The 22742-nt window shown below is 32.6% G+C and overlaps 1 protein-coding gene across 1 annotated transcript; it reads right to left on the reverse strand.

Annotated features, from left to right (window-relative positions):
• Positions 1 to 10875: 10875 nt before the first annotated feature.
• LOC106395546 (probable N-acetyltransferase HLS1-like) lies at positions 10876 to 12736 on the reverse strand. The gene is given in 4 exon segments (XM_048756339.1): positions 10876 to 11873; positions 11984 to 12144; positions 12567 to 12691; positions 12694 to 12736. Coding segments are annotated over 4 exon segments (1203 nt in total). The 3' UTR covers positions 10876 to 10999.
• Between the last annotated feature and the right edge of the window lie 10006 nt (positions 12737 to 22742).

Below are 22742 nucleotides of genomic sequence, written 5' to 3' on the forward strand. Positions count from 1 at the left end.
TTATGTTTATTTCTTTCCCTTAGATCTCTTCTTTGAGCTTACTCTCACACAAGGGACTATGTGAAGTAAGTTTGGGGGGGAGTCTACTATCTTACATCATTTTATGTTTTGTTTACTTGTCATGAGTCTCATGCATTGCATTGTGAATACTTATTTGCATATAAAATCCATAAAATTTTGATTTAAAAAAAAAAAAAAAATATATATATATATATATATATATATTCATGTAGTTTCACTTGATCCATTTGCATCTTTAGGATTGAGTCTAGAAGCATTTAGATTGCATTCATGCATTGGGAGAAACCTTGTAAAGAACACATGTCTAGAACTCAATTTGACATCCTAGCTAAACATATCAAGTAGCTTAAGCATTTCTTAAAAAGCTTGTAAGCTTCGAGCCTTGAAAACTCTTCTTGAAACATGTTGTTTGCTTGATGATTGACATTGTTCTTGAAACCAACTCCAATCTGAACTTGGCTTAAATGAACTTAATCTCTCTTGCATATGGGCATTTGCATACTTGATCATGGATCTCATACACATTTGGGTTATCTTTCTCCCTTTGTACCCATCTTTGTTAACCCAAATGGCACTTCATACCCATTAACCCTCAACATTCTTTGAAACCAACATTAATTTGCTTGAGTGAGGCCTTTTGTTGATAGCATGTCATGTGCAAAATTTTGAGAGTATTAGGAGCGACAATGAGTTGTTCTCATCTTTGGCTAGCATTAGGACCTCATTTAGGCTAGCCTCTAGGATGGTTGTTGGGTTTGTGAACTTAAATTCTTTTGATTTTGGGATTGGGAATGTGAGTGAAAGTGAAAAGAAATGAACCAAAAGAGTGAGAAAATGAATGAAAGCCACTAGAGATTAAAAAAAAAAAAAAAAAAAAAGGCTCTTGTGTTTAAAAATAGAATCATTTTTAGAATAAAAAAAATGAAAAGAGTGGGGAAATGAAAAAAATAAAAGAGCTGAGTGAATAAAAAAAAAATTCCTAGTTGGCTAAAATAAGAAATGAGAATGTGTTCATTGGGTGAGAGATGAAAGTGAGTGTATCTTTGGGCTTTGGGCTTTGGGATGATGAAAAGAATAAGGGTAGAGTTTGAAATTACTTAGGAAAATGGTAGAATGATGAGAACAAACATTGTATGCATGAATTGCTCCTTTTCTTAGATACATTTTGCATAATGATCTTGCTCCTATTCTTGAGTGTGAGTCACTATAAATGATGCAATTGAAACCCATTTTTCTTCACATTAGACCATCTCTCTCACCAAGCCAAATGATTGAGATCAAATATCCTTTTGCAAGAATTCACATTGTGTGTGTGTTGAAATGAATGTGAGGGTTGGCTAAAGAACTTGTTGATTGATGAGTAAATGACTTGTGTTGAGGCATAAGAGTCTTGATAGGCCTTGAGAAGCTAGAGTGTACTAAGAGAATTGCTCATGCTATTTGCTATGTTTCTCTTAGGATGTTAGGTTGAAGGCTAGAAAGTGTATCTTTTGGTTATAAGCTCCCATCTTTATATCTCTCCTTCTTGAGTTTTTGAAAAGTTTACTTGAGGACAAGTAAAGGACTAGTGTGGGGGAGTTGATATCTCATGATTTTTATAAGTTTTAGATTCATATTTTAGCTTATTATGATCATTTTAGGTTGCATTTAGGTCTTTGTGATGTATTTGCATACTCATTTGCATATCATAGGGGTTGGAATGCTTATTTGGAAGTTTGGGGCGAAATTCAAGGGCTAAGCTGCACACTATGGAAGTCTGGGGTCAAATATGAAGTTATCCAAAGTTCAGGGACCAAGGTTGCAGTTTCAGAATATTCCCTTGGGTTAGATTGCACAATCAAAAGCTTTGGGGTTGACTCGGGTGGACCTTTCTGCACATTTGATAGTTTTGGGGTCGAAAAGTTAAATATCCAAAAGTCTAAGGGCCAGATGTGCAAAAAGGGCAAAAATCACCATTGGAGCTCTCAAGCTTCACGATCTGAAGATGTCCACGACGATGGAGCTCGGCGAGGAGTGAATTGACGACGAGGATGACTCCGACGAGGTATTCCGGCGGCGCAGCCTCGGGATTGGTTGAAGATCGCTCCTGAGCTCGAGGTTCATCAATGGCTGTTGAGAAAGCTTGGTCACGGTGAGGTTCGTAGCCGAGACAGACGCGACGACCATGGCAGAGGAGCTGTCGAGCTTCTCGATCTGAAGCTCAGCCTCGACAGAGTTGCAGAGGGCGAGTCCGGTGCTGCTGGCTGGAGCACAAACTGAACCACCACCACGAGCTTGGCCAAGACGAAGAAGTGCCACGGCGGCTAGGTGAGGGCTGTTGCTTGGCCGCTCGCTCTATATCACCTCCCTGTTTGATATCGACATGATACAGCGGTCAAAGGTAACCGATGCGAGCTTGGTAGCGGCTTGCTGGAGCGGGAGAAAGAACCCGCTCGCGGTCGAGATTTTGAGCTGTTGACCGGTTTAATCCGGTTTGACCCGGTTTAATTCAACTAAACCAGGACGAGTTTAGACCTCTTATAAATAGTTTTAGCTTCCAAAACCTTAGTTTTATCTCATTTTCTCTCAAGACTTTGTCTAAACTTGTAAAAGCTTGAATCTTTCTATAATCTAAGGAACTACTTCATCTTATAATAATTGTGTTTCTCTTGCTCATTAACATGATTAGCATTGATCCTTACATGAGTTTAAAGTTTCTCATGGAGATTATTGAGTAGACATATTTTGGATTCATGGGTTAAGGTAGATTAGGGTGATTAAGCTAGATCTAAGGTGTTTTAGTATAGATCCATCTTGTTCCTTGCTAGTAGAGTGCTTTTAATGCAACTCTAAAGTTGGCCTCTCTAAAGTTGAGCTCTAGGCATTTCATACCCGGAAGTTGTTTGATGAAATGCCTGAACCAACTCTCCTAAGCTTTTAACATTCTTTACCAAAGGAATTTGTTGTTAAATGTGTTAAGATGGCTAGTAGACTTGAGATTAATGATTACTTAGATAACATTCAACCAAAGGAATTTGATGCTTGAGTTATCTAGGTAAATGAGCATTCATCTAGGGATAGAGTTTGTTTATTATTGTGTCTAGGCCTAAGGTAAATAGATTGATTGAAATTTGATACCTTTAGATTGAAACTTGATCACTTTATATCAATTATCCTTACCCATGAATCCATCCTTAGTATTTGAAAGTTCTTGCACTTATTTCTTGATTGGATTTGAGATCACCTTGTTTATATTTATAGGATATTAGCTTGTTACAAATCATCCATCTTCTTGTTTGCTTAGATTAGGAAAGCTTGTGGATTCGATCCTAAAATGCTACAATGACATACCATTCGATTGTGGTATTGTTGGCATATTAGGTTAATTGGTGTGTGCGTAAACGCGTAATCAATTTGGCGCCGTTGCCGGGGAACTAGTAGATTTATCATTAGGATTTCAATCTTTCTTGAGACTTAGCTTTATTTTCTTGCTTTGTTTTTCTTTTGTATAGTTACTAACCTTTACTTCTAGGTTTTGTTCTTGAGTGATGGCTTCAAGCTGTTTTGAGAAGCCACAAGAAGAGGAAGATCACATCGAAGATGAGCCATATGTGTATGTGGAGCCACCACCCTTTGATGCAAGTATACTCACACCAGTACAGCTTGTGACGTTAAATGAGCTTCAGAAGAAGTACCCGGGGTCAGCAAAGACATCCCTAGCACGAAGGATCCGGGTGGAGCTTATTAGGGATCAAGCAGAGCTTGAAGGAAGGGAGGTTACACAGTATGATTTTGATGTTGCTTATGCCCTTAAAGAGGTAATGTATTGGGTTCCACCACCCCAGCTGGAGGTATATGCATTTCCACTTTAGAACTTCAACTTGAGGAACTTTGCTTGCCTTGTGGTGAGAATATTACCCATGATCTTGATTCTCTTATGCTCATAAATGAATGTCTTGATCTAATATGTGAAACTAGGAAGCTAGATGAGTTGAGAATAGAAAAGCTTGCTAGAGATCATATTGAAGTTTGTTTTGACAAGAACTATCTTTGTGCTTCAATTGATCTTGAGTATGAGTTTTTGATGCTTAATGAACCTAGACCTCTTCTTGAACTAGCTGATTTAGGGGATGAACTTGATGTTGATAGGTTCTTGCTTGAGATAGAAAATCCCCATGTCAAAGACAATCATGAGAATGAAAACATTGTGTTTTATTTGATTGATGGAGATAGAGTTAACTACTTTGTTAAAACCTTGTTTGAGTCTATAGTTGACTGTGTGTTTCCACCATATGCATTTGATTCTCATGACCATCTGAACCTCAAGGAGCATTTCATAATTCATGTCACATCTTTAGTGAAGCTCTTTGAGGAAAAATCTGTCTATTTTCTATGGACAGTAGTGTGCTCCTTTGCATACTTGGTTCCTTGTTCTTGTAGGAAAAGGATCAAAGGTGCATTGGCTCAACCTTTTGATACCTATGATTAACAAGCACACAAAGTCAAGCTAGAGACTTAAAACAAGCTCACTTGGGAGGAAATCCCATGTTTATCCATTGTATATATATATTTTTTTTATCTTCTCTTTTTAGGTTATTTAATAAGCATGGTTGAGGTTTTTCAGGCCAAGTCTTACTTGCCTTGGCTGATGTGAAGCATTGTGAATTTAGACACCTTCTTTCACTTCTCCGCTTCAGCCCATGTCTACAAGTGAAATAAATCTGAGGCCAAGGGTCCTCTACCACCCAATTCAGCCAATAACTCCAAGTAAGTGTCACTCCAACCTTGTAAATATTTAGTTTTTATGTTTATTTCTTTCCCTTAGATCTCTTCTTTGAGCTTACTCTCACACAAGGGACTATGTGAAGTAAGTTTGGGGGGGAGTCTACTATCTCACATCATTTTATGTTTTGTTTACTTGTCATGAGTCTTATGCATTGCATTGTGAATACTTATTTGCATATAAAATCCATAAAATTTTGATTTAAAAAAAAAAAAAAAAAAAATATATATATATATATATGTATATATATATATATATATATATATATATATATATATCATGTAGTTTCACTTGATCCATTTGCATCTTTAGGATTGAGTCTAGAAGCATTTAGATTGCATTTAGATTGCATTCATGCATTGGGAGAAACCTTGTAAAGAACACATGTCTAGAACTCAATTTGACATCCTAGCTAAACATATCAAGTAGCTTAAGCATTTCTTAAAAAGCTTGTAAGCTTCGAGCCTTGAAAACTCTTCTTGAAACATGTTGTTTGCTTGATGATTGACATTGTTCTTGAAACCAACTCCAATCTGAACTTGGCTTAAATGAACTTAATCTCTCTTGCATATGGGCATTTGCATACTTGATCATGGATCTCATACACATTTGGGTTATCTTTCTCCCTTTGTACCCATCTTTGTTAACCCAAATGGCACTTCATACCCATTAACCCTCAACATTCTTTGAAACCAACATTAATTTGCTTGAGTGAGGCCTTTTGTTGATAGCATGTCATGTGCAAAATTTTGAGAGTATTAGGAGCGACAATGAGTTGTTCTCATCTTTGGCTAGCATTAGGACCTCATTTAGGCTAGCCTCTAGGATGGTTGTTGGGTTTGTGAACTTAAATTCTTTTGATTTTGGGATTGGGAATGTGAGTGAAAGTGAAAAGAAATGAACCAAAAGAGTGAGAAAATGAATGAAAGCCACTAGAGATTAAAAAAAAAAAAAAAAAAAAAGGCTCTTGTGTTTAAAAATAGAATCATTTTTAGAATAAAAAAAATGAAAAGAGTGGGGAAAAGAAAAAAATAAAAGAGCTGAGTGAATAAGAAAAAAAATTCCTAGTTGGCTAAAATAAGAAATGAGAATGTGTTCATTGGGTGAGAGATGAAAGTGAGTGTATCTTTGGGCTTTGGGCTTTGGGATGATGAAAAGAAGAAGGGTAGAGTTTGAAATTACTTAGGAAAATGGTAGAATGATGAGAACAAACATTGTATGCATGAATTGCTCCTTTTCTTAGATACATTTTGCATAATGATCTTGCTCCTATTCTTGAGTGTGAGTCACTATAAATGATGCAATTGAAACCCATTTTTCTTCACATTAGACCATCTCTCTCACCAAGCCAAATGATTGAGATCAAATATCCTTTTGCAAGAATTCACATTGTGTGTGTGTTGAAATGAATGTGAGGGTTGGCTAAAGAACTTGTTGATTGATGAGTAAATGACTTGTGTTGAGGCATAAGAGTCTTGATAGGCCTTGAGAAGCTAGAGTGTACTAAGAGAATTGCTCATGCTATTTGCTATGTTTCTCTTAGGATGTTAGGTTGAAGACTAGAAAGTGTATCTTTTGGTTATAAGCTCCCATCTTTATATCTCTCCTTCTTGAGTTTTTGAAAAGTTTACTTGAGGACAAGTAAATGACTAGTGCGGGGGAGTTGATATCTCATGATTTTTATAAGTTTTAGATTCATATTTTAGCTTATTATGATCATTTTAGGTTGCATTTAGGTCTTTGTGATGTATTTGCATACTCATTTGCATATCATAGGGGTTGGAATGCTTATTTGGAAGTTTGGGGCGAAATTCAAGGGCTAAGCTGCACACTATGGAAGTCTGGGGTCAAATATGAAGTTATCCAAAGTTCAGGGACCAAGGTTGCAGTTTCAGAATATTCCCTTGGGTTAGATTGCACAATCAAAAGCTTTGGGGTTGACTCGGGTGGACCTTTCTGCACATTTGATAGTTTTGGGGTCGAAAAGTTAAATATCCAAAAGTCTAAGGGCCAGATGTGTAAAAAGGGCAAAAATCACCATTGGAGCTCTCAAGCTTCACGATCTGAAGATGTCCACGACGATGGAGCTCGGCGAGGAGTGAATTGACGACGAGGATGACTCCGACGAGGTATTCCGGCGGCGCAGCCTCGGGATTGGTTGAAGATCGCTCCTGAGCTCGAGGTTCATCAATGGCTGTTGAGAAAGCTTGGTCACGGTGAGGTTCGTAGCCGAGACAGACGCGACGACCATGGCAGAGGAGCTGTCGAGCTTCTCGATCTGAAGCTCAGCCTCGACAGAGTTGCAGAGGGCGAGTCCGGTGCTGCTGGCTGGACCACAAACTGAACCACCACCACGAGCTTGGCCAAGACGAAGAAGTGCCACGGCGGCTAGGTGAGGGCTGTTGCTTGGCCGCTCGCTCTATATCACCTCCCTGTTTGATATCGACATGATACAGCGGTCAAAGGTAACCGCTGCGAGCTTGGTAGCGGCTTGCTGGAGCGGGAGAAAGAACCCGCTCGCGGTCGAGATTTTGAGCTGTTGACCGGTTTAATCCGGTTTGACCCGGTTTAATTCAATTAAACCAGGACGAGTTTAGACCTCTTATAAATAGTTTTAGCTTCCAAAACCCTAGTTTTATCTCATTTTCTCTCAAGACTTTGTCTAAACTTGTAAAAGCTTGAATCTTTCTATAATCTAAGGAACTACTTCATCTTATAATAATTGTGTTTCTCTTGCTCATTAACATGATTAGCATTGATCCTTACATGAGTTTAAGGTTTCTCATGGAAATTATTGAGTAGACATATTTTGGATTCATGGGTTAAGGTAGATTAGGGTGATTAACCATAAGAGTTAAATCTTCCTTTACTATGTCCCAAAATTTTTGATAGAAAAACGCAGTCATCCCATCTGGTCCAGGGGCCTTTTCTGGATGCATTGCAAAAAGCGCCAATTTGACCTCCCATTTAGTGACCAGAGCTATAAGGTTGTCATTCATCGTACCAGTGATCATCGTAGGAACTTGTGCTAGCGCCTCTTCAATGTCCTCTGGATTTGATGATTCAAAGATCTGCCTAAAGTAGCTAGTAGCAATGGCTACCAATCCTTCTTCATCCTCAACAATATTTCCATTTTCATCTAAGAGCTGTGTGATCTTATTTCTTGCTCTTCTTTGCTTTGTCAAGGCATGAAATTTTTTTGTATTTATGTCTCCTTCTTTCAACCAAAACACCCGACTCTTCTGTTTCCAGAACATTTCTTCTGTTTAAGAGCATCAGAGAGTTCCTTCAAAGCTGCTGCAATTTACTCAATTGTGGCATTATCATCTGCATACAAGCCCTCTACTTTTTCTTTAAGCTCCTCCACTAATTTTGCCGAATTGACATTATGTTGCCTCCGCCATTCACTTAAGGCTTTCCTACAGCTGGAAATATGTTTCATAATAGTCGCATTGGGAGGAAGATCAGGAGATTTCCATCCCTCAAGGATAACTTGCCTTAACTCCTCATTATCCAGCCATCTTTTATCAAACTTGAACTTTTTTTATCGTCTCATTGGCTTTATAAGTATTTCTGCAAGAATCGGACGATGGTCCGATCCCCATAACCTCATATACTTCACAGTCGAGTGGGAAAACTTCTCATGCCAGTCTGCATTTCCTACTGCTCTGTCTAAGCGACATCGAACAGTTGATCTGCCTGCTCGCTTCCCTACCCAAGAGAGCATGTCCCCCGAGAAAGGAAACTCTAACATCCCACAATCCTTAAGCATCTGCTTAAAAAGAAGGAATGAACTATCAGGGCGTTGTCTTGTTCCTTCTTTCTCATTATGTCATGTGATTTCATTAAAATCTCCTATCATGAACCAAGGTCCATTTCTTGTTATTGAAAAACGCGTAAAAGTGGTTAGTATAAACATGAAAAGTGGTACTTTCAAAATGGTATTTTTAGCAATTTTCCTATTCTGGATTATTTAAAATAACTATAAATTACTAAAAATGTTTAAAAAATTCACAGTTAAACTTTTGTAATCAGTGGTTTAACTTTTTTGTTATAACAAGATACAAATAATCATAAAACCGTATGATTATGGTTTAACTTTTATATATATAAGCATATACCATATCTATTTTAATATCTTTTAAATTAAAGTATATACCATATAAGAATACCTAAATATATTAATTTCAAAATTTGCATCGAAAGTATCGAGACCTTAATATTTTAAATTTAAGATTTCACTAAAAAATGGGGAGAAATGATACCACTTTTCATCTTTACCACCACTAATTGAACATTTTCAAAAATACCTTCTTTATTAATTGGCAAAAAACTCTTACACCATTTTTCTCTATATATGGAGAAATTGCCACAAATACCACATTCATAGTACCACTTTTCATATTTACACTAACCACTTTGACCCTCACTTTTAATGAAAGGTAAAATACACTTACACACATACGGTTAACTAATCTAGACTTAGGGTTTAGAGTTGAGGGTGGTAGGGTTTTTGGAATATAAAATTTACGATTCTAATAAATATATAAATAAATACTTAAAAATATAAAAAAATTAAGAAAATAGTTTCAAACATAATTTTTGATTTTCAAAAAGAAATTAAAAATAATTTCGAAAAAAATCAAAAAAGAAATTATAAAAAAGTTCGAATTTGAAAAAGTATAATTTGAAAACATAAAAAAAAATTATTTATTTATTTATTATTTATTTATTTATTTAAATAATGATTTATTATATATATAGAACATGGGTATAAGAGTATTTATTTATTTATTTTATTTATAATAATGATTTATTTTATATATATAGAGAATAAGGATATAAGAGTCATTTGCCACTTAATTAAGAAGGAATTTTTAAAAATGTTCCTTTAGTGGTGGTAAAGATGAAAAGTGGTAAACATGAAATTTTCGCCTATATACAGTATATAAGAAATCATTATTTAAATAAAAAAATTAAAAAAAATTAGAAAAAAAAATTATGTTTTCGAATTATACTTTTTCAAATTCGAACTTTTTTATAAAATGTTTTTTGAATATTTTTCCAAAATTTTGTTTTTTTCAAAATTTCTTTTTGAAAATCAAAAATTATGTTTGAAACTATTTTTTAAATTTTTTAAAAAATTTTAAGTATTTATTTATATATTTATTAGAATCTTAAATTTCACATTCCAAAAACTTTATTTCACCCCTCAACTCTAAACCCTAATTCTAGATTAGTTAACCTTAGGTGTATAAGTGTATTTTATCCTTCATTAAAAGTGAGTGTAAAAGTGGTTAGTGTAAACATAAAAAGTGGTACTATGATTCAATGAATGTGGTATTTGTGATTATGGTTTATTTTTTTTGTTACAACAAATATACAAATGTAAATAAAATCATATAAATATTAAGTTTCGATAATAAATATTTATATTAAAATATACTCTATATTTACGCCAATATCATTAAAATTTAATTATATACCATATAAAATTAGAAATAATTATTTTTATTTATTTACCAAAACAATTATTGTAAATAAATAAGAGATGTTGTTTTGATTTGTGTTTACTGTAGTTTAATTATATACATAATACATAAATTAACACAAAATAAATAAAAATGTATAAAAATTATTTGTATACATAATCTCATCCCCGCGCATGTTGTTTTCAGTAAAATGACATAAACTACCAGTAAATTCGTTTTGTCGATTTATAGGAAAAGTAAGTAGAATAAATAAAGAGATTTAGGGTAAATAAACAAGAGCTGCATGTAATAAAAAAAAAAAATTGTTTAAAAAAAAATAATCAATTTTATGCCTATGATATATAGTACTACCCTTTTTGTAAGACGTACGGAGAAGATCTGAAATTGCTTTTTAATTTTTAAAATTGTTGGAGATCTTTTTTTTCTTTTCCTTTTCATCTTTACTTGTTTCAATCTTACAAAAAAAATATTACTTGAATTTAAGATTGCTGTTTAAACAAATACAAATTAGTGAATTACCTTCAAACAAGGGATATTTCATCCAAGATTTTGCTTATAAAATACTACATTCAATTTGCCATAAAGAAGTATACCTTCGAATCTCTTTTAAACAAGCTATATATTTGAAAGAATCTTACTACATCATTCATTCCAAAGTTTAAAAGACATCTAATCTGACATGAAAGATAAATATTCGTTTTCTAACATAATCTAATTTGAAATATCAGAATTCTCTAGGGTCAACAAAAATGGAATTGCCAGGTGGCGATTTAGTCCAGTCACCAACAGAGCCGTCACTATAATCTTCACCAAGCCGTTTAATACACCACAAGTCTTCATCACACGATAGCACCTTCCAATGTGGTATTCCTCTCCGGACCGGCTCTCCTACGGCCAATTCTGCCGCTACGACACCACATCCTCCTTCTTTCGCCAGGTTATGCGCGTGGCCGCACAACGCTTTCACCATTTTCTCCACGCATGGTCCTTCACCACCAATGCCATACATAAAATGAAGTCCAAATGGCTGAAAAATCGCTGGAATAGACGGAATTTTCAAAAACGGTAGCGTTTTATCAACCACACGCGTTGTTTTGGCCAACACGCGCCGTAGTCTCGATGCACCACGAACTTCTAACTTAAACGAGTCTTTACAGTTCCACACGCTTAAAACCGCCCAAGAATCAGGTGGATACTCGAGAAACTTAGCTGAACCGGGCCATGACCCGAACCCGGACCCGTAGCAGCTGTCACGTGGAACAGCAATGAATGTTCCAAGCGAGAGTTTGTTGTTAAGAACTGAGTCAATGTCTCGTGGAAAAAACTCGGTTGTGCTAAAGTGTAGCCGGTATAGTGACTCAGCATCCGACGGGTCAAGCCTGAGAACCGTAACCTGATTAGAAATGTTGACCCGGTGTGCGTACACCGGGTTAACCAAAATGGACGGTGTACGAAACTTAGTGTAACCACATTTTCCGGTGAAAAGATTAACCGAAGCGTGATTGTCGTTTTCAGTAGCAATATAGGAATATTCTGCACCGTTTTGATTAAACCATTTCTCTATCTCCTTCACGAGCTGAAACCCTATTCCTAGCCTCCTGCGTTATTAAAAATGTGACGTGATTAACATTAATTACTTATAATTAATTATTATAATTAATTATTAATTAGCGTTAGTTACGTGCATTAAATGAAATTATAAACGAACCTGTGAGTAGGAGAAACGCGGAGGCCCAAAACGTATGCGAGTTTAGTGTAAAGTGGTTTGGTAGTAACATCGAGTGTTTTGCTACCACATGTAACGGTTTTGATACATCCTCGAATCATTCCAACTAACTCTTTCTTATCCTCTGTAGCAATCTCAGCCACCTGTAAGAATTTTCGAAGTGTACTAAGAATTTTATTTTTATTATTCATTTTTAATTAAAAAACAAAACAGTAAAAAGTAAACCAAACACTAAAGCCTTTTGGTTTAGATTTAATTTTTGTGTACTTGCTTCATAATGAGTAAGCTCTCGAATAACTGCAACTTAGAAAAACGGGGTATTTTTTATATTTTATCTCTAACACTAAAAGAAAAAAAATCAACTTGTTCATGAGTTAGTTCATATATATGCTTCATAATTATTTTATTTTTTTTTAAAAAGAATTCTCTCTAACTAATGATTACTAAGAAATGACATAGAACTTCAAAACGCTCTTTTAATTCAAGCTTCATATTAAAAAAAAAATTGAATTAACTTCAATTTGAGAAAATGGGTTTTGGATAAGAATTGGGTTCTAGAAATTACCAGCATGAGGTAAGAAGGTGAATGTCGGACACGGCAAATCGGGTCACCTAAGAGATCGGTGAAGAGTGAGAGTTTTCCGGTCGGACCAACTTCGCACCGCCGTTCAACGTCTTCCACGGTGGCTAGTCCTTACTCGGGTCGTATTCTCTAACCTCCACAACCGTCGTCATATTTTTCTTTATCACAAACTCTAAACACAGAGGAAAGAGATAGATAGAGAGAACTGAAAACAAGTGTGAAGTAGCTAGGGTTTTATATAGAGGAAGGGGTGACTGTTGCAATTTTAAAAAAGTCAGCAGATTTTCCGACGACATAGGATTTTATTTTATTTAATAATCTTATACTAGTATTGAATTGTATGACGTGAAGTATAAGCAAGGAACATAGCAGCTATCAGTTTTATTATTTTGTTGGCTTCAGAAACTATACAGGAGCTTTCGAATTTGGAGATTTTTTTTAAAAGAGAGTTTTTCAAAAGTTTTTGAAAATGACTTGCTATTATTTGCGTCTGATATATATATTTAGGTTCATGCCGTTTAGAAATCTACCAAATAGTACTATTATTGGAGAGAGTTTAAAAGGACCTTGTATTAGTTGGGTAATTCACTGTGAAATATGTCATTTCCCAATATTCTTTTTTTCTTAGAATATATTGATTTTCTTGGTTCTACTTGGAATATATTATTCGTTTAGTCTATTTTGCAGTAGACAAATATACGCATCTAGAATTATTAATTATATTGTGAGATTTACACGCACAAAAATGAAATGACCAAACTAGTAGTTAGTTATTACATAAGATTCGAATAATGGAGGGATGAGATTATTCTTAATTAATTTTTCAACTTATTTTAATCAGTCTTTTCTAATGTTCACTAGCCTAGAAAATTATTATTGATAGCATAAAGGAACAATCTATATGGAATAAGAATACTTATTAGTATAATTATAGTTAAGAAATTATGCTTTTTGATCTATTGATGTGAGAATATAAATGGGTGATTAAGACGAGCATAGATATCGAACTTACCCATAAAAGAGCGTGGAAAGTGGGAGTGAGAAGTGGAAATGGCGGCTCCGCTTTTATTCTATCTCTTTTCAGATAGTTCATGAATGTATAGTATACCAATTAGTATTGTGATAATTTTGCTCTTTAGCTCAGTTTATAATATAGATACTCTGTCAGAAATGTTTAAGATATTACACGTAGATTAAGGTTTTAAAAATAAAGCTAAAAGATCATTTGTTCTAGGGCTGGACAAATAGTTCAAATCCAATCTGAAAATTAGTACCGAACCTGAACTGAAACTGGTTAAATATCCAAACGGGTTTAAAAATTTTCGTATCTAGAGAACCGGAACAGAACCCGATCCGAACTGAAATATTTCGGGTATCCGAATCAGATTTATATATAGCTGAATATATTAGCTACTTTTAGAGTTAATATCCAAAAAATCCAAAATTTATAAGATATTTTGAAGTTGTCCAAAATATTTGGAAATATATACAATATTTAAAAGTAAATATCTAAAATAGTTAAACAATATTCAAAACAGCAAAAATACTTAAAATATATATTGATTTTCCATCCAAATATTCATGTCAAATCAATTTTATGTTAAATTTAGGTTTCAGCATACATTGCTCAAATTTATATGTTATATATTATTATTTTTGGATTTTGAGAAATTTAAAATTTTAAAAATAATTAAACGGGTTATCCGAACCCGTAAAAAATCTGAACCGAACTCGAACCGAAATTTATAAATATTCGAATGTGGTTGAAATTTTTAACACTAAAAATCCAAAACCCAAATAGACCCCAACCAAACCCGAATGGGTACCCGAATGCTGACCCCTAATTTGTTCTATTTCATAAAAATATAACCAAAAATAAAATAAATTATTAATAAAAATGTAAAAATTATGTTCATTAAAACTGAAAAATCATTTGATATTACGAAAATGTTTTAAAATAATATTTATATAACTATTATTAACCATTACATATATATATATATAAGTGTCAAAATGAGAAGTAGACTCTTAAAAGTCATGAACACAACTTAATTATGAACGAACGCGAATCACTTGAAGAAATCAAAGAAATTTCAGAGCAAAAATGTAGTGAGGCGTCCAGGATCTCGTGGTCGAGTGGTAAAGCAAACAGGCCTAGGACACCATCATGTTTCAAATTCGATCTATTTGCTGCGCGAAACAAAATCACATTGTTTTTGGACACCTACACAGTAGAGCTGGGCACAAATGCTTGATATTCGGTTTGTACTCGCTACTTGACTCTGGTTGGTTTGAAAAAACAAGTACTTGCTCCAATCAGGTCGAGTAACAAGTAAACAGATTTTATTACTCGCAAGTACAAGTCAAGTATCAAGTTCATTTTACTTTTTAGCTACTTGGTTTATTATTTGGTTTATTACTTGTTTTCCTTTACTTATTCAGTTATTTGTTATATATTATTTGGTTTATTAAATACTTAGTATATATTTCATTAGTTAATTAAAATTTATGTATTTTATGAGTGACTACAATTACTTGTTACTTGCCTATGTTCACTACTTGGTTGGTTGGTACTTCATCTTTAAAGTCGAATACTTGTTTTGACCAAGATGTGTATCAAGTAGTCTATTTAAACTACTTGCGAATACATACAAATACAAAATCATAAAATAAAATTAATTATTTGGTTTATTATTCATTTTTTAGTTGAACAAAGATACATTTTCCGAAATTATAGTAAAACAACTCATTTATATTTCAATTTTTATAAGTGAATCAAACATAAATGATATATTTATATAAGAATTTCGGAATTTTTCTTTTTTAATTTAATCTATTTACGAATGACTGAAAAATAGGAAAAATTATGACAAAATAAAAACAAAGACATATTATTTATATATAATAAATTAATTTACTTTTAAATTTCAACTAATTATCAAATAATTTACCAATAATTATCAAATAATTTGTAAATAATATACAAGTAACAAGTAATAAAACAAGGCAAGTAATTACCAAGTCCATCAATTTTTCGCAAGTATTTGAAACTATAAGTACTCGTTTTTAACAAACCAAGTACAAGTCCAAAATTTTAATACTCGTACAAGCCAAGCCGAATACTAAGTATACCGAAAATACCAAGTACTCGGCTTGTGCGCACCCTACTACACAGATATAGGCATCTACTTACGGTCTATTTATATACTCAAAGAGATGGTATATCCGTGTGATGCAGCTCAGTTAGAGAATTACTATGGCCTCTTTATAGGTCTGAGATATTCCAAAGTTAATCAAAAAATGTATTAAGGCAAGTATCTGTTTAGGTTTTATATATTGATTATGTGAATAAATAAATTTATAATTCAGTAGACCAAAGTTTAAAGCTTCTTTTTTCCTTTAATAAAATATCCTTATCCCAGAAAAATTAATTTTATTAATCTTAAAAAGCATACTATACCGCCCAACAAATATTAACACTTTTAGGGTGCATATAGATTTAAGACACTTCTAAATATAACAAGTATGAACTATGCTTTTTAATTCATGTATAAATGAATTTGACTATCAATTTAATTTGAGACCAACGAGTTTTAATATATATGATCTAGCTCGGGCATTTATACTAATTACATTTGAACGGCCAAATCGGCATTTATATTGTCGCACCTATATAAGAATTTATAGTTAAAAGGTGCAGTCTTTACAACCTAATAACCTATCAATATTCTGCTATCTAAAATCTAAGTATTAATTCTTAAATCCTGAAATAGCTTTAATATATAGCATACCAACTTAAACATTAAAAACTAGAAAAAAATCAAATTTCATACGTGAATAATTGTCGATATATACGCGTAAAAACGATATAGTCAACAATTCGTCGAATTTCCATATATTAAAAGTTTGAAACCGACAAGAACAACACTTCATGAGTTAAAAAAGAAAAGATATGTCATATGTCTGGCGACGACATTCTTAGTTGGCAATATAAAACAATCGATGTACTATACATTTATACTTAATATATATTACTTGAAAATTCCTCTTTTGAAAAGCTAAAGTCACTCAAGTCAGGCTGCTTCAATCACACAACTAATCATTTTAAAATTCCTTGGTAATATTCACCTCTTGAAATCGGATCAGAATGATGAACGTGTAATATAGCAAAATAAAATCGAATAATGAATATATCTTACCAAAGTGCGTGTGACATGGCCCCAACTTGTTTCCATAACAGTTTTTAAGTTTTTTTTTTTATAATCATGACTATCTGGTGAACTGAGAACTAACTGATTAATTTTTTTTTGAAGATTGTTAACTAGCACTAGACAAATCTAATTATTTATAATGAAAATTATATTTTTTTTGTCTGGCCACACAAACGGATATATCTAAAACAGTAGGTTTCGAATTAGGAATGCTTAATATCTTTCCAAATCTGTTTTACCACACAACCATGCTTGTATTGTTAGTTTTAAGAGTTTAAATGGCAATATGTAAAACAACTGCGGAATAACTATTATGTCGTCCTAGTAGTAACAAAATCATTAGTATTAACTGCGGTGCGATCTGTCAAAACAAATACGATTCTCACGAAACATTCGAAGACTACGTTTTTTCTAAACCAATTCTTCTAAACGTTCAATAGATTAGCAAGTAAACGCAATGTAGTTTAATGGTTCAGATTTATAAGCTTATACACCTAAGTTTGGGGTTCAAATTTCAAACTATATAATTTATTGTATACTATAAGGTGTAAAGCTTATCGGATGTTCCAGAGTAGTGCAGGCTTGTCGTCTACTATAGAGAGAGTTTGTCCATTGAAAATGTCGTACATGCAGAACCGTCCGTCGATTTAAATGATTTTGGGAAAATTTTATCGTAGAATCATTATCTGAAGAGTTGTTCATATATATCACATATCTTGCTGGTTAACATCGTATATAATAAAATAGAGATCGTATGATAACTTAATTGGTGATTTACTGAGTGCTAAAAAAATAGCAAGCGGTGGAAACGTCAACATTCAAAATAAGTAATTAGTCAATTTATATGATTTATAGATGCTGAATAGCTTATCGACATAAATAATTTGGATTTAACTATATTTTATTCGTCTGTTCATGGGATCAAGCTTTTTCCGAAAGGATTGTCTAATCATAGATATAGTGTGTGTAGGATGAGGATTCCACCTTTTAAATAGGCAAGATACCAATTTACGTTCGTTCTAAGAGCATCAGTAATGCTCAAACTCTTTAAATTAGGTTCTTAAGATTTTTTTTTTGTCTGATGGGGCTTACGAACAAGCCAAAAACCCTTCAAAACTTGTCTCTTATGTAGGAAGAGTAAGAAGTAAGTTTTTTAAATAGCGTGGGATCCGCTGATTTTTTAATATTTTTTTCTTAGAATCCAGGGCTTAGAGCCATGATTAAAAAAGGCATAATATCATTATATCTTGTTTACTGTATGATAAGGATGTTTTTTTTTGTTGCTAAAAATGATAAGGATGTTATCGTGTGGTTATTACAATTTCAATTTTTATTTGCTAAAAGGTTATTCCCATTTTGTATTTAGTCTTTTCAGAAAATCTGAATATCGATGTTCTATAATATATATATTAATTTCAATACGCAAATATATTACGTAAGAAACAAAATGGTGGGGTTAAAAATATAAAAGAATTAAATAGATAGGAAATGTATAGCTCATTTTTGGAAATTAGAAATAATAATTTACATGTCCAGATATCTATATTATTATTTTAAAGAAAACATTATTTATGTGTTAATAAAACATTCTACTGAAATTTAAAGTAATTTTGAACACTAAGAGTAATATTAGCTAATATATATTTTAAAATTAAGAAAATAATGTTATAGACTTAGTTCTAGATGACCATTCAAATACTAGTTAAAACTATATATTATATTAATCATTATATTCTTCTTCTCAATTTCTTATCTCGTTTAATATTGAGAATTTTATGGAATGACAGAGAAACAAAACATCACATTCTCTAAACAGAAGACTATATAATCACGTTAATACAGTGTAAGCAAGAAAAGTTTCTTTTTGAATACGAAATTCAACCGTTTAGAATATACAAAATTTTAAATGGATTTTTTTTTAAATCATCTAGTTATTGCTTTCCAGAGTGTCTATCTATGTAACAAGTTTTTTAGTACCCACATTATTAATTTTGTATACGATAAATGTGTGCTATATAATTTATCCGATTTAAAGAAGATATTTCTTTGTAAATTACAACCATCCTGATTACCAAAAAAATAATTACAACCATCCTGATTTTAATATGGTGCCATCAATAGTAAATGATGTAAATAACAAAAGCACTTGCGTCATCGGTTCACAAAAAAACAAAACAGAGACAAAACCCCATAAACAAGTATATAATGGTGTCTAGTTTCAGGCATTTCTTCCCATATTAACCTTTTTCTCCACCAGTTACTTACGATGGGTATGTCAATGTTTAAGTTTTCTGTTCAAAATATTTTTTCACTAAATATTTGAGGAAAGTGAAACCAGGCATCCTTCTAAATTCATATTGGTTTATTTATTTAAGAATTTATTTTTCTTAAACTTATTTTAAAATGTATTTTCTGGTTCAGTTTTGACCTTTTAAATAAATACATATAAATATATAAAATTAAACTAAAATTTAGTTAATCCTATTTTTATTTTACGTTAAGATTGGAGTGAATCGGTTTAGTGGAAATGTACACTTAACATACAGTATATTTTTGCAAATTAATAATATCAATATTATAATATTTTATTTATACAACTATTTAATTTAAAATAATTTTTGATTTATTTTATAAGATTTTTTTTTGTTTTGAACACAAAGATTTCATTCCACGATATTACATGACGATTAAACTTTATATATTTGAATTCATCTTTTTTCTAGGATTGTTTAATATATTTATGTATTTTGGCTACATATCATAGAATACAAATAGGTTTTATATAATCTTCGAAAACGACATTAAAATATTGAAAATAAAAGAAAACTAGAAAGAAAATTTAATATAAAAATAGAAGTCTTTTATTTCTGTTTATATAAAAAATATATATAAAATAAATATTGTTATATAATTTTAATAGAACTATATTTAAAAAATATTTTAATTATTTTATCAAATTATGTCTTATTTTATATTAATTTAATTTGAGATTTTTTTTTTAATTAATTTATCTTTTTATTAGTTTTTTTTGGTAAAAGTCTTTCTATTAATTTATAGAGCCTATACTATATTGATATCTAAGTTTGAACTAAGTCGGTTTAACGGCATAGTACACAATCATATATTTGTGTTATTATATTTAATGAGATTACTATATATTAAAAATTCAAGATTTTGATATACTGGTAATTATTTTTTTCAAAAAAAAAGATTTTGATATACGATGAGGAGCTTTTTATAAACATGACATAAACCATGGACCACATCGGAAGGGGCAAAATGTCGAGTAATTAGCAGACAGAGTAGTGTTTTCTGGTCAAATCTGTAGAGTTCAAACACGGATCATGAAATTGTATGATCCTTATTATACACCTATGGTTAACTGTAACGGATAAAAAAACCTACAAATTCCACGACAAATGCCTCAAGAACATCACTGATACGATCATGATTTATACCCAATCTCTTTGTAATAATAATATTAGGTTCATTATCCGTACGTTGGGCCGGTGCGGTAGAATAAAATATCTCTCATATCGTTGAGTTTTTATTTATTTTTGGAGGTAGAAAATTTTCGAGCTTGGTCATAATCATAGTGAAAAATTAAAATATGGTCGTTTGACCAAAAAAATTTAAATATGGTCTATATATATTTATTCTTTTCTCTTGGCAGTTCACGAAAATTATACACAGCATTGAACACCTGATAATATCTTGACACAGTGACCTTCAAAATTTACTACGAAAAGTAGAAACCTATATAATGTGATCCCACCATCTTAATTATCCTATATATAATATGATCCCACCATCTTAATTGTACTTTTTATACGAGAGTGATACGGTACATCTATATACGCTTTCAAATTGTTATATATCATATCTCAAACTCAGAGACAAACAAATCTATGTGAATGAAAATTAAAAAAAATTCAATGTTGCCTACGAATACGACATGACAATCTTAATGAAATCAACACATTTATTTTTGTTAAACAGATCAAACTTATATTTAAAATAATAAAGAGCATCGAGGATCCATTAGCCATGTGATCATTATTAATAACTGTCGTATTAACTACTGTCGTGTTATTCTATTAATGAACTAGCTACAAAACCATAATCTTTCACCTTAATTTATTTAGCACTTCACAACGAGGAGGAAGCCACGACCAGTCAAAGCCACGAGCCAAAGTTTTTCTTTACGGACTTTGGAGAAAACTAAACTGAAATGCCTAAAATGCCCTTGGCATGTCTCTTAGTTATGAAAATGAGGACCAGCTGTGAATGTTGGAGGGGGACAAAGGGGCGAGGAGGAGAGACAAAATGGTGTTGTTGACATATTGTGTAGGAAAAAGATAATGAGATCGAAATAAGAAGAAATGCTAAGGTTATGTGTAATCAAACAATGAAGTTGGTTTAGGTAACGATCGAGTAACTTTGGGACATCGATTCGTTTATGTCCACATGAAAAAAACCAATAGAAATTTGACATTCTTTTTCAGACCATTATTTAGTTAAAAGTTTGCATGCCATGTAGATTCTCTAATTTGTTCACAGAAATGTAAGGGTTGATTGGTTATGACTATCATACTCTTCTTTAAGAGATATACTGCAAGAAAATTGATTTTACAATAATTATTGTAACTTTAAAATAGAGCCATTAGCCATACATTATTATCGTATTTGTTTTGTCAACGACACTATTAACGTTTTGACTTTTAAAAAGAAAATTGAGTAGTTTGGATGTGAAGTTTTTAATAAAGGTGCTTAGGGATTGTAGGAAAAGTTTTTATTTTGTTGACCGGCGATATCCGGCCGGCCGAGATCCAACATACTAATATTCGGGGACCTGTCCACCGGCTCTAGATATATTCGAGGGAAGTTAGATATCACTGTAGTCTGACCATACAGATGGATAATCTGAGTGTGAGGTTTCGAGTCCGAGTTCCCAATTTTCGAATCACCTTCGCCGTCATATCACATCCATTTTTTGAGCCGGCTTGGAAAAAAAGTTTAATATACATTTTTACTACTTGGTAATTTTTCAACTGTATGCCCAGTAAATGAAAAACATATACTTTTGTTGAGTTTCATTATTAGTATGCATTTTATAAGATTTTTTAACAATTTACAAAGTGATTTTATTGGATCATCAAAATCCAAAAAGTAACACGATGTATAGTAGAGAAAAAAAAACACGATGTATAGTGTTACTAATTTAGCCTACTGTTATGAACTAGATTGTGGATGGCTCATAACCAAGAGATTATACCATCGATGGCCCAAGAAAGAGAGAGTCGGCCAGCTTTTCCTTTTTCCTTATGTCTTTATGTTTTCCTTTTCCTAGTTGGATTATGATTTGTACTCTTTCCATTTATCTATGACGGTGTAATCTGCTATATAAATAACTTCTATGTTATGAATAAAGATAGACTTTTCCATTACATTCACAACACGTTATCAGCACGATTGATCTCTAAAACCCTAAGCTAAAATATCGACCATAAACCCTAAATCTTTCTCCATTGCTAAAACCTTAATCTCTATCGATCACCTCTCTTTGATCATGACTCTGATCTTTATTCGACCACTGATCTCAACAAGATCGATCTGTGGACTGATCTCTGCAAGTTTTAGTACGCCTCAACTATTCCAGATTGTACGATCAGCCTGTTCTAGTCCGTGATCAAACTGTTCCAGATCTACGAGTTCTTTGACTACAAGTACCAGCTCGCGTACCAACGATCCCGATCAGCTCAACCTAAGCTCACAGACTGCAAGGAAACAGTTTGGACCAGTCCGCGTAAGGTTCCAGTTTGTATCAGTCCACGTAAGCTCATTCTCTTGTTGGTCCATTCAACCCATCAAAGGTTTAAGGTATACCTAAAATCTAAGAACCCAGAATCGAATGAACTAATGTTCAAAGTGAAACCCTAAAATCTGT

This window comes from Brassica napus, chromosome C4 (genome assembly GCF_020379485.1).
Source record: "Brassica napus cultivar Da-Ae chromosome C4, Da-Ae, whole genome shotgun sequence".
In the NCBI taxonomy this organism is placed as follows: domain Eukaryota; kingdom Viridiplantae; phylum Streptophyta; class Magnoliopsida; order Brassicales; family Brassicaceae; genus Brassica; species Brassica napus.